This window comes from Nicotiana tabacum, chromosome 4 (assembly GCF_000715075.1).
Source record: "Nicotiana tabacum cultivar K326 chromosome 4, ASM71507v2, whole genome shotgun sequence".
Classification (NCBI taxonomy): Eukaryota; Viridiplantae; Streptophyta; class Magnoliopsida; order Solanales; family Solanaceae; genus Nicotiana; species Nicotiana tabacum.
Window position 1 is genome coordinate 27,210,049 of NC_134083.1, and position 12,401 is coordinate 27,222,449.

Below are 12,401 nucleotides of genomic sequence, written 5' to 3' on the forward strand. Positions count from 1 at the left end.
TAGCCACATGCTCCCAATTTCAACATAGATCAGACTATTATCAAGTTTACCGAAACAACAAGACAAGTTGCACAAGAACTCCACATCATCACATATCATCCCTAACAATAACCATTATTATCTCTCCTATAGCTACCCTTATCACTCCGCCCAGACAATATCCCAACACATATAACCGCAGTGAAATGCTGCCCTTATACTCACATAATATCAACAGTGAAATGCCACCCTTATATCCCCATAATAATAACTCAAATCACACAACAATTTACACGGAATATTATCACGATAACATAACTCAATCAATTCCTATCACAATTTTTCCAACAACCACAACCAATTTCAATGATATAGTAAAATCAATAAATTTCTCAAAAATAGCCCAAGGCTCCACACAATGTATATAAAACCTCAAAACAACAATAAGGAAGGAAAATTAACTCAGCATAACACAACACCTTCTTTAGTCCAGATTTTTGAAAAATATATTAGTACCACAATTTAAACTTTTTAAATAAATTATTTGCATACGAAAAAATCCATAATATAATTATTTCCAGGAAATATCAAATCAACAAACATACGAAATTCTCATAAAATTCCAAGTCGCAATCACACTAAATTATCAGATAAATACAAATTCAACAAACAAAGAATGAGGTATGACAAATCAAGGATTTACTAAATTTCCACAATTTAATACATAAGGGTGTTTACAAATTTTTAACCGATATAGTTTGCACATATAAACCAAGTACGTACTTGTCACCTCGCGTACATAGTTTTCCAATCACACAATTTCCACATAAGACTCAATGCCTAGGGGAAATTCCCCCATACAAGGTTAGGCAAGATACTTACCTTTTTGAAGTTAGGCCGATATTTAAAAATTACCTTCTTGCTTGAATTGACCTCCGGATAGCTCAAATCTATCCAAATTAATTCAATTCAGTCAATACTAATTATAAGAATTAATTCCATATGAAAATACTAATTTTCCAACAAACTCCGAAATTTAACTCAAAAAATGCTCGTGGGGCCCATGTATCGGAATCCGACGAAACTTACACAATCTGACAACCCATTCAATTACGAGTCCACCCATACCAATTTTATCAAATTCCGATAACAACTCGACCTCCAAATCTAAAATTTTCGTTCTTGAAAAGTTTTGCAAAAATCTTGATTTCTTCCATTGAAATCCGAAATAAATGATGAATATAACCATGGATTTATGAAATATAATCACTTTTGGATATAGGACACTTACCCAAGTCGAAGTCGTGAAGAAATCCTCAAAATTGCCCAAGAACCCTGCTCCAAAAATCCAAAACGAAATGAAGGAAATGACCATTTTTGGTCCTTAAGTTTCTGCCCATCCGTCACTCAAAATCCATTTTCCGTCACTAAAAGTCCACACTATAACTTGCTTGGACCAACAATTATTTGTTTCACTAAAAAGGCTCTTACTCAATCATACAAACTCGGAATTCGACGATTCTTATTCCTATGAGTCACAAATAATAATACGAACCTAGTGATTCAGTTGAAACTCAATTCGGAGCTCATTTGCTCAATGTTATACCAATTTCGCTCGTTAAACAATTAACTCATGTTTCGCGCTAAAAACCCAATCGCGACTTGATGAAATTAAACCAAACTTTTCAGATCACTCCTATAATTTATCATCAAAATCTAGGAAGTTTCGAAATTGAATTTTGATCTCTAGAACTAAAAATGGACATTTGGATCAATACATGCTTATGTTGAAAATATCAAACTCTTCCAAAACACTTCCCCGACAGCCTGTAATGTATCAACCATAACTTCTTGTACTCAACCCCAACTGCCAAACGGTTTACATTTCTGCAAACTAGATACAAAGGTCTACAACTTTCATGTTTTGCTCATCGCCCAACACCTTATAGATTGTGCGATGACCTAAAAGGTCATCTTATGTTTTAGAACTCGAATCTGCGCTTTTAAGCCTTAAAATCTCATTTTTACCCTCCTCGATTTATGTGTACAGTCCGGGCGTATTTTCGAAAAACTTTTATGTTAAAAACTGATGAAAATAAGAATTTATGCATTAAAAGTTGATTTTAGTTGACTTCGGTCAACATTTTTGGTAAATGGGCCCAAATCCATATTTTGACGGTCTCGGTGGATCCGTATCGAATTATGAGACCTGGGCGTATGCCCGGAATCGAATTCGGAGATCCCTAGCTCGAGTTATGAATTTTTGATGAAAATTAAAAGTCTGAAAATTAATTATTTTTAAGAATTGGTTGATATTTGGCCTTGTTGATACCGGATCCGTATTTTGGTTTCGGAGCCCGGTATAGGTCCAATATAATATTTAAGACTTGTTTATGAAATTTGGTGAGAAACAGAGTTGATTTGACGTGATTCGGACGTCCAGTTGAGAAGATAGAAATTTTAAAGTGTTCTTGAAAATTTCATTTGATTGGATGCTAAATTTGTAGTTCTAGGTGTTATTTTGGTGATTTGATCGCGCGAGCAAGTTCGTATGATGCTTTTAGACTTGTGTGCATGTTTGGTTTGGAGCCCTGAGGGCTCGGGTGAGTTTCGGATAGGCCACGGGATGTTTTGGACTTAGAAAAATCTGGTATTTTTGCTGTATCTGGTGTCTGCTATGTTGTGCTTCGCGATCGCGTAGTCACTCTCGCGGTCGCGAAGGGAAAACTGGGCTGGGGAGGATTTTACTCTACGCGAACGCGAGACCATGGTCGTGAACGCGGAGCATTGGGGGGGGGGGGTTGCTCTACGCGAACGCGACCCGTCGAACGCAAACGCGTAGTTTTAGCTAGGCTGGGCAGGGGACCTGGGAAAGCTCTATGCGAACGCGATCCCTTTCACGCGAACGCGAAGGTAAGGCGGGCTAACCCTTCACGAACGCGTAGAGCCATCCGCGATCGCGTAAGTCCTTAGGACGCTGCTCTTCGCGAACGCGACAGTGTTCACGCGATCGCGATGAACACTGTCGCCCAGCACTTAACAGAATCTAAAAACGGGAATTGGCCATTTATTTCATTTTCTCAAAAACCAAACGGACTAGAGGCGATTTTCAAGAGTTGTTTTCTTCCCCAAAGTGTTGGTAAGTGATTCTAAACCATTTTCTTTCAATCACCCATTACATTTTATGAATTATCAACCTAAAATCTAGAGTTTTCATGGTAGAATTAGGGGTTAGAGTAGAAACTAGAGATTTTGGAAATTTGTGGATTTAGACCTCAATTTGAGGTCGGATTCCAAAACCAATTATATATCCGGGCTCGGGGGTAAATGGGTAAATGGATTTTGGTCCGAACCTCGGGTTTTGACCAAGTGTGCCCAAGGTCGATTTTTGACTTTTTGGAAGAAAATTTAGGAAATCTAAATTTATGCAATATAATTGATTCCTTTAGCAATATTTGATATTATTGAGTCATTTTTTAATAAATACGAGTGGTTTGGAGGTGAATTCTAAAGGAAAAGTTGTGATTGAGTATTAAATGGCCTTCGGAACGAAGTAAATGCTGTGTTTAACCTTGACTTGAGGGAATTAGGAACCTTAGACTATTTGCTATGTGAAATTCATGTGAGCGGCGTATATGTGAGGTAACGAGTACTTATGCGCCGTCAATTTACCTATTTTTTATGTTTCTTCCGTTTTTCTTATACTGTCTCTTTCCTATGCCTAATTGCTACATGTTTATACTAGTGTTGTTAAATTGATCGTTCTTATCATGTTTACGGATTTTCTGGTGATAGTTGAGTATTTATTTCAAAGTTGAGATTGATATTGTGGAACCAAATGTTGAAGTAAGGTTCGTGCTTGTTATTCTATTTCCCTGTTGTTATTTATTCATTGAATTATGGTAAGGGAGAGTGTTAATACACGAAGGGTGATGCCGTGCCATATTGTGAGTGTTAATGCACGAAGGGTGATGCCGTGCCATATTGCGAGGGTTAATGCACGATGGGTGATGCCGTGCCATATTGTGAGTGTAAAAGCACGAAGGGTGATGCCATGCCATATTGTGAGTGTTAATGCACGAAGGGTGATGTCGTGCCATGATATGAGAGTTAATGCACGAAGGGTGATGCCGTGCCATTTTTATTGATTTTATGGTGAGATTGAGAGTAAAAGCACGAATGGTGATGCCGTGCATTTTTTTTCCTTTGCTGTATTCGTGCTCCTTTTGATTCATATTATATTGGTTGTTTCAGTTCTCATTCTGTTGTATCCCTTTACTTCGTATTTTCCCCCAACATGTTTTTCCCTCCCGATAATTCTTGTCTAGCTCTTCATTACTGTTATTTGTATATACACTGTTAAATTATACAGGTTGATTTGTAGGTGCATTGCCTTAGCCTCGTCACTACTTCGTCGAGGTTAGGCTCGACACTTACCAGTACATGGGGTCGGTTGTACTGATACTGTACTCTGCACTTTCTGTGCAGATTTTGGTACCGGCTCGGATTGATCGAGATTTTAGCTATTGGACCCGCTATTCGAAGACTCAAGGTAGATCTGTCGGCGTTCACAGACCTTGAAGTCTCCGTCTATCTTTTCTGTTTTACTGTTTCTTTCATTCAAACAGTTGTATTTCTCTCAAACTATTACTTGTAGTAAAATCTAGAATGCTCATAAATTGTGACTCCAGATCCGGGTGGTAGTAATTAATACAGTTTTTATATTATTCCGCACTTATTATATTTCATCTTAGCTAATTATTGTTATTTACTGAATGGAAATAAGGATTTGGTTTAATAATTCTCTAGCGTTGGCTTGCCTAGCAAATGAAATGTTAGGTGCCATCACGGTCCCGACGGTAAAAATTCCGGGTCGTGACAGATTGCGAGATATAAGCTCCCAAAGTCAGCCCTGTGCAGCAGAAATTTCTGGTGATGCACACTGTTGTAGCCAAAATCTGCAGTACCAATTTCAGTTAATCGATCATAACTTTTTGTACAAATGTCTGAATAAATGACACAACGGATCTATAAAAAATTTCTTAGAATTGGATTCCGACTCCGATATCAAAAAGTCAACTCCCCGGTCAAACTTCCCAAAAATTCAACTTTCGCCATTTCAAGCAAAATTTCACTACGAACTTCCAAAAAAATTTCGGACACGCTCCTAAGTCCAAAATTATCATACGGAGCTTTTGGACTCATCAAAACTCCATTTCGGGGTCGTTTACACATAATTCACTATCTGGTCAATTATTTCAACTTAAACTTCCAAAACAAGAATTGTTCTTTCAATTAAATCCTGAATCATCCGAAAACCAAACTTGACCACCCTCACAAGTCATAATACACATTTCAAAGCTGCTCGAGACCTTAAGCCACCGAACGGAACGTAAATTCTTAAAACGACAAGTCGAGTCGTTACAATAAATTATGCATACATTAAAATTATATGATATATTAAAAAAAAATTTCTTATTAAAATGGGGTACACGCGCAACGTGCGTAGCACGAAACTCCTTAACGAAATGTCGTTCGATTTGTTTTACCCTTAAAATAAATTTTATGTTGGATAAAATTGTAATTTAATTATTTCTATAATTTTTAAGACTTTAAAATTACCTAATAGTTGGTTATTACATTCTTCCTACTTTGGAATATGTATCTACTTGTGTAACAATATTAAATGCTCTAATTGTTTTTTATAAATGAACTACTAATATTTAGGAGTATGAGATCATAATAAATTTTCCACTTCTATTCTCAAATAAATAATTTTAACTTTAAAACCAATATAAACAAATAAAAAAAAAGTTTAAAGCCTAAGGAACTCCAAAATATTATTTCCAGAAACACTACCTAATCAGGTGGTTTCACATCTCCCAAAAACAAAATCACCCAAACAAATCTGGTACTACCAATTTTCTTTTGTATACTTTTATATGGACAATTATTTATTAGATAAATATGGTATTTGTATGATTCTTTAAACACAAGACAAGGAGCTATACATTATTTTACTTTGTCATGCAGTACACATGATGAGTTCGATAGAGATTCATTGTAAATACACAATTTATGAATATAAGATTTATTTGAGAATTTGTTTTTATAATTCTTCATACTTATATTGCTAAGAATTTGACATTACAAGATATAAAGAGAGAAATTTTCTGTCATTGAGTACATGATTATTTTTTGCTTTGAGACAATAATTTTTCATCTTGTTATCTTGGTGAACGTCTTTTAAGAAAATTTTGAATTTTAAAGTTGATACCCCTTGCATTCTAGAACAAAAATAATTTTATAAATTTTATGTTGAAATAACATTTATTGATTAATATATGAAAAAAACTGTATTATTGATTTAAAGCTTTTGATGCTTTTAGGTAATTTTTTTTTTATATATCTGTGAGAATGGGAGAACGAGCTAGAGTTCACACCTATTTAATTTTTTACCTTTATTATTATTATTATTATTATTATTATTATTATTATTATTATTATTATTATTATTATTATTATTATTATAACAGAGATCATTAATTGTAAGAGTTTATTTTATGTTGTGCGGCCATAGGAATCTGATTCACTGAAATTATCCTGCAAATTAATACATGTATTTTACGCATGATACAGTATTATAAAAAAGTTACTACTTAATTATTGAGAGGATTTGTTAATTCTGTAGGTATTCGTTAATTAAGTCAAAAGAAGATTCTTAAGAAAATAAACTGAATGCAAAACGAGAGTCTCCTATACAATTTTTAACTTTATTGGTGAGGAAGTAAAATTTTTCTAAAATTTTCTTGCTTTAGTTTGGTTCCTGCATTATAAAAATTCAACCTTTAAATGATCTTATTTAAAGTTGGAAGCATTTGTTGAAACCAAAAAAAGAATAGACTATCAAATCATAGAAGAGAAGAGAGATATGTCACAGATTGTTCATCATGTCATAAATATAAAATATAGAAGCCATTATTAGTCAAATAAATACTACTTCGCTCAACTCCCAGAGAATGTGACGATGTAAGCTTTTTAGATAATTTAATATCTATTGTATAACTCAAAAAAATTCTTGATATGTATGCAATAAAAACTTTATAATTTTTAGATACTAATTTTGTAATGTTTGACAAATAAGTTAAATTACACGTGCAACGCACGTACACTAAATCTAGTCAATATAAGTATATATGTATATTGAGATCTTTACATAAATAACCGGTCATATTCATTATTTACTTTTTCTAGCTATATACATAAATTATATATTGATTACATAAAATTATACACATATAGTATATAAATTATATATATTATACTTTTGCTGACTATTTTTAATTTAAGTGATTGGGTGGACGGCTATTTAAGTGAATTCTTCATGTATATATTTGGTTCGGGAATATGAATATTTTTTGTGGAACGGCTAAATGTAATGACTTTTCCACACTGGTGGCCAAAAGGCCCAAAAGTTGCCAAAACCCAAAGAGAAAGCCCAAAACCACACCAGCTTAGCTCAGAGCTGTAGCAGTAGCAGTAGCAGAGAGGGTTTAACAATCCGCCATAGCCGCCTCCCTTTCTCACACAGTACAGACAGTGAAAATGCGTAGACTCACGTCCCCATTAACACGTCTCCACCTTCGAACACTGCTCCGCCGCTGTATTTCTTCGTCGGCGACTAATCAATCCCACCACCTTCCCTGTTCCCAATTCTCCCTTTCCAAAACCCACCTTTTCACTTCACCACTGCCCCATGACCCATTTTCGTTTTCACTATATTGCACCAGTTTTAAACCCTTTTCATCCCAATCTGAAGATCCTGTAAAGGATCAAGAAGAAACAATTGCTCAGTCTTTATCGTCTGAGCTTGTCAAAGAACTGGACGCGGAATCTCTCTCCATTCCAGAAAGACTCGATCTTTCTTTCTCCCACATAACTTTAACGCCTTCCCTGATCCTTACCACACTCAATCTTTCCCCAGATGCTGGCAGAACTGTTTTAGGTTTTTTCAAATGGGTTAAATCCAAAGAAAGTTTCAATCTTGATGATGAAGTTCTAGCTTTGTTTGTGGATTATTTTGGACGGAGAAAGGATTTTAAAGCTGCAAATGATGTGCTTACTGATGGCCGAGGGGTAACCGGTTTTAAGACGTTTGAGTCCATGGTTGATAGGCTTGTACGGGCCGGGAGGGCCACTCAAGCAGTGGCATTCTTTGAAAATATGGAGAAAGATTATGGGTTAGTTAGGGATTTGAATTCTTTGAAGTTGGTTGTTTCTAGGTTGTGTGAGCATGGTTTTGCTAGTTATGCTGAGAAAATGGTGAAGAATTTAGCTAATGAATTTTTCCCTGATGAATATGTATGTGATATGTTGATAAGGGGTTGGTGTGTTGATGGGAAACTTGATGAGGCGCAGAGGTTAGCTGGGGAGATGTGTAGAGGAGGGTTTGAAATTGGTACTGCAGCATATAATGCAATTCTTGATTGTGTTTGTAAGCTTTGTAGGAAAAAGGATCCATTTCGGCTTCAATCCGAGGCAGAGAATGTGTTGGTGGAAATGGAAGAGAACGGTGTTCCTAGAGATGTGGAAACCTTTAATGTGTTGATCACTAACTTGTGTAAGATCAGGAAAACAGAGGATGCTATGAATCTGTTTTATAGGATGGGGGAATGGGGTTGTTCTCCAGACGAGACGACTTTTTTGACACTTATTAAGAGCTTATACCAGGCTGCAAGGATTGGAGAGGGTGACGAAATGATTGATAGAATGAAATCTGCAGGTTTTGGGGATGCACTTGATAAGAAGGCCTATTATGAATTTTTGAAAATATTATGTGGGATTGAGAGAACTGATCATGCTATGACTGTCTTTGCAAAGATGAAAGAGGATGGTCACAAACCGGGGTTAAAGACTTATGATTTGTTGATGGGAAAGCTGGTTGCTCATAATCGTGTTGACAAAGCAAATGCCCTTTACAAGGAAGCTGAGAACAATGGATTGCCAGTTGAGCCAAAGGCCTATATGGTGCATCCTAGATATGCAAAGAAGAAATCTACAGCCATGAAGAAGGAGAAGAAGCGAGAGACACTGCCTGAGAAAATGGCTAGAAAGAGGACAAAGCTAAAGAAAATTCGCCTGAGTTTTGTGAAGAAACCTAGGAAAATGCAGCGCCGAGCATATTGATCCCTTCTGTATCTGATGATTTTGAGAGAGTTTTTCAAGTGGTATGCTGAAAGGTTTTCCCCCTCTTTGTTTTGATACAACTAGACAACATTAGAAATAAAATCTTTGATTCGCAGCTGTGCACACTCCTTTTTTTTTTTTTTGCTTTAAAAATATGTAACTGATGAACCAATTTATATTCTTGTATCTCATGAATCCATTATGAACTAAAGATCCAACTTGCTGTCATATCTCCTTTTGCGTAACAAACAGTAGTGACATTTTTCTATGCTTCAGATGGACTTGAGTATATATATTCTCTAGTGACAGATAAATCTAAATTACTTGTGACTAGTTTAATTGGCAGTTGTTGGTGTTGAATTCGCTGTGCAGTTCTCTGTATAGGCGTACATATTTTGTACTGGTTTATTGAAGTCGGATGCAAGAACAGCATGTTCAGAATAATCGTTGGAATTCTCATTCCCTAGTGCCCTTTAGTCTAAACTCTAAAGCTGTTTTCTACCATGTCTTGCGCATACTTTTTTTCCCCTTCTGCTGGCAATTAGATTGTTTTTACCTATTCTGAAGCAAAATCCATATCCCAGTGGTGCTTCATCTTTGGGTAAAGATTTTTAGATGTGCCAGGTTAAGTTAGATTCTTATAACAAAAGTAGGAATTTCACCAAAGAATTCTTTGTTTGTTTGGAGATACTTAAATAATGTTGTACCAGCAAGATCAGTGCTTTGGAAAAGGGAACTAATGATTTGCACAGTATTCTCTGTGTTTGGTAACTCTTTAAAAACTTCGGTCATGTGTTCTTGCTGCTCGATATTCCTGCCAATCAACAAGGTTGAGGTTTTGCCGTTTTGGTAGTATTATAGACATTTTGTTATATTAGCAGAATTTGCCCTTACATAAGGAGACGTGGATTCTGAATCAAAATACATCATATAATAGGAGTCATCTTCACATCTAAGTGAATTACCTCAACAGGGTTTGTGTTGCACGATCATGGAGAAGTTGGTAATGGAAGCAGTGAACGATGGAGACTGAATGGATGAAAAATATTGAATATGATGTGGTTGAGTATTGTGAAAATGCTGCAGATTATTGTGGATGGACCATAGAAAAAATGTACATGGCATTAGGAGGATGCGTCTTACTCAGCAAATATGAAGTATGATGACTCAAATATCGGATTGGATATAAGGAATTGTTTTGCACATAAGTATCTGCATTTTGGATTATATGTGACTAAAATTTCAGCCATATTATAACTTTGAGCGATCATCCTGCTGCTATTACAAACTACTTCAGGAAAACAAAAACATTTAAATGATTTTCTTTCTATCTGTCTAAGATTTGGCGGATAGAGTTACTTAGTACCTGTTATTGGTGGGAGGTGGCAGGTACCCCATGGAATTAGTCGAGGTAGGCGCAAGTTGACACTACAGTTATTAAAAAAAAAAGGAGGAGGATGATGACCACTTGGGTCAGAATGATGACCACTTGTGTCAGAGTTCAGCTAGGTTGGTACTTGGTAGCATTGTGGAGGATGTATTGAACTTGGCTGTAATATTCTCTGGTGTTATTTATTTATTTATCACTGATAAGTGATTACTCAGTTTCTCAAATTGAAGCTTGCATACGTGCCAGCGAGAAGTGGGGTTTCACCTGATCACTCTAAACCCACTGATGAGGAAGAGATAAATGAAGAGTTTTTTTCTTTATTCAGGAAAAGTAAGAGAACCAAAAAAAAAACAGAAAAAGGAGCAAAGTGCTACCAAAAGAACTCTGTTCGATGCCCAAGCTAATGAAGATCAAGCTGCTGCATCCAAGATCTGTTAGCTGCAACTTACAGTTATATTGAAGCTTAGATATAACTAATTCGTGTCCAGTTGGCTTTTGTGGTTAGTACTACTATTTTTATGCACCTTGGCAAGCGAGGTATAGTAACTCTAACTATAACACGAAAAAAGATGTCATTATGAGGCTTTATTGCTTTGTGAATGGAGTATATAAGAAGGTTCAAATCTGAAAGGAAGCAAAAATCTAGCTTATTTCTTTTCGTCTGATTAAGTCTCGGCGGACAGAGTTACCGGATACCTATATTGTTATGAGGTAGCAGGTACTCAGTGAAATAATCGAAGTGCGTGCAAGCTAGTTATCGGATACCGTGTAAGCTAGTTATCGGATACCTATATTGTTATGATGTAGCATGTACTCAGTGAAATAATCGAAGTGCGTGCAAGCTAAACAGGCAAACCATCTTCAAATAGAGCATATAAAAACTACTTTCAAATTGAAATGCCTTATTTTGACCAAAAAAAGAAGTAAAAGAAAGATGGCAAGCACTCAATACATATTGGGCAGCAACTTTAAGAAATGTAATACTCCTATTAGTTTATTTAGGTAATACAGTTTTTCTTGAAACATATATTATATGAGTCAACTCATTTTTAGACCGCTCATTGATTTTCAACCCTTTTTTTTAATTATCTGAAATATGAGCGAGTTTGATTTTGATATGTTTTTGTTGAATTCATTTTCAACACACTCAAATCCAAGATAACACGCCCAGTCCAGGCGCCAGCCACCACTACTCTTCAGGCCTTCAGAGTCAGATATCATAACAAAAGAATTTTATGCTTCTTGCATCTCAGATTTGTGCCAAGTGTCTCATCTTAATGGAATTTTTCTCCCAAATTTCAACGAAAATTTTATTTAAGAGCAGAAAGATGTGCCAAAGTATTTAAAGTTTATTGATAACTCTATATAATTGTAAGCTAATGTAAAGCAATGATCCCCCTTAATTAGCCGCGTCTTGACCAAGTATGATAATGAAACGTTAAATCTAATAAATTCTAATGCTTAACCAAACAACGAAAATAAAATATCCACGGTGTTCAACTTTTTTAATGGTCCAACTATCTGTTTCTGCTAGTAATAAAAATGGAAAAATAGCAAACAATTGTATGAAGTCTCTCTTTTAAATAGATTAACAATAAAAACAGAGGTGGCCGGTGGGATGAAGCAAACCATAAAATTCATTGAACAGCCATTTCTTATTCTAAATTTGAGTACTATTTGTTTTTGAAGGCCAAAACATTGTTATATGATATAACCAGAAAATTGCACTAACATTATGGCCACCGTTTTCATTGACAGGCAATATATCTTTTTGGTGCTATTTGTATATCTTTTGTGTGTGCGTATGTTTTTTCCTTTCTCTTTTCCCCCTGTATTGGTTCATCAA

General features: G+C 35.6%; 1 protein-coding gene across 1 annotated transcript; it reads left to right on the forward strand.

The window, feature by feature from the left end:
• Positions 1-7,436: 7,436 nt before the first annotated feature.
• LOC107828769 (small ribosomal subunit protein mL104 (rPPR9)) lies at positions 7,437-9,393 on the forward strand. The gene has a single exon (XM_016656139.2). The coding sequence runs from the start codon at positions 7,585-7,587 to the stop codon at positions 9,163-9,165; it is 1,581 nt and encodes a 526-aa protein (XP_016511625.2). The 5' UTR covers positions 7,437-7,584; the 3' UTR covers positions 9,166-9,393.
• Positions 9,394-12,401: the final 3,008 nt, after the last annotated feature.

Excerpts from the sequence above, each read along its gene's own strand:
- LOC107828769 (XM_016656139.2), top strand. The coding sequence starts at position 7,585 with ATGCGTAGACTCACGTCCCCATTAACACGTCTCCACCTTCGAACACTG.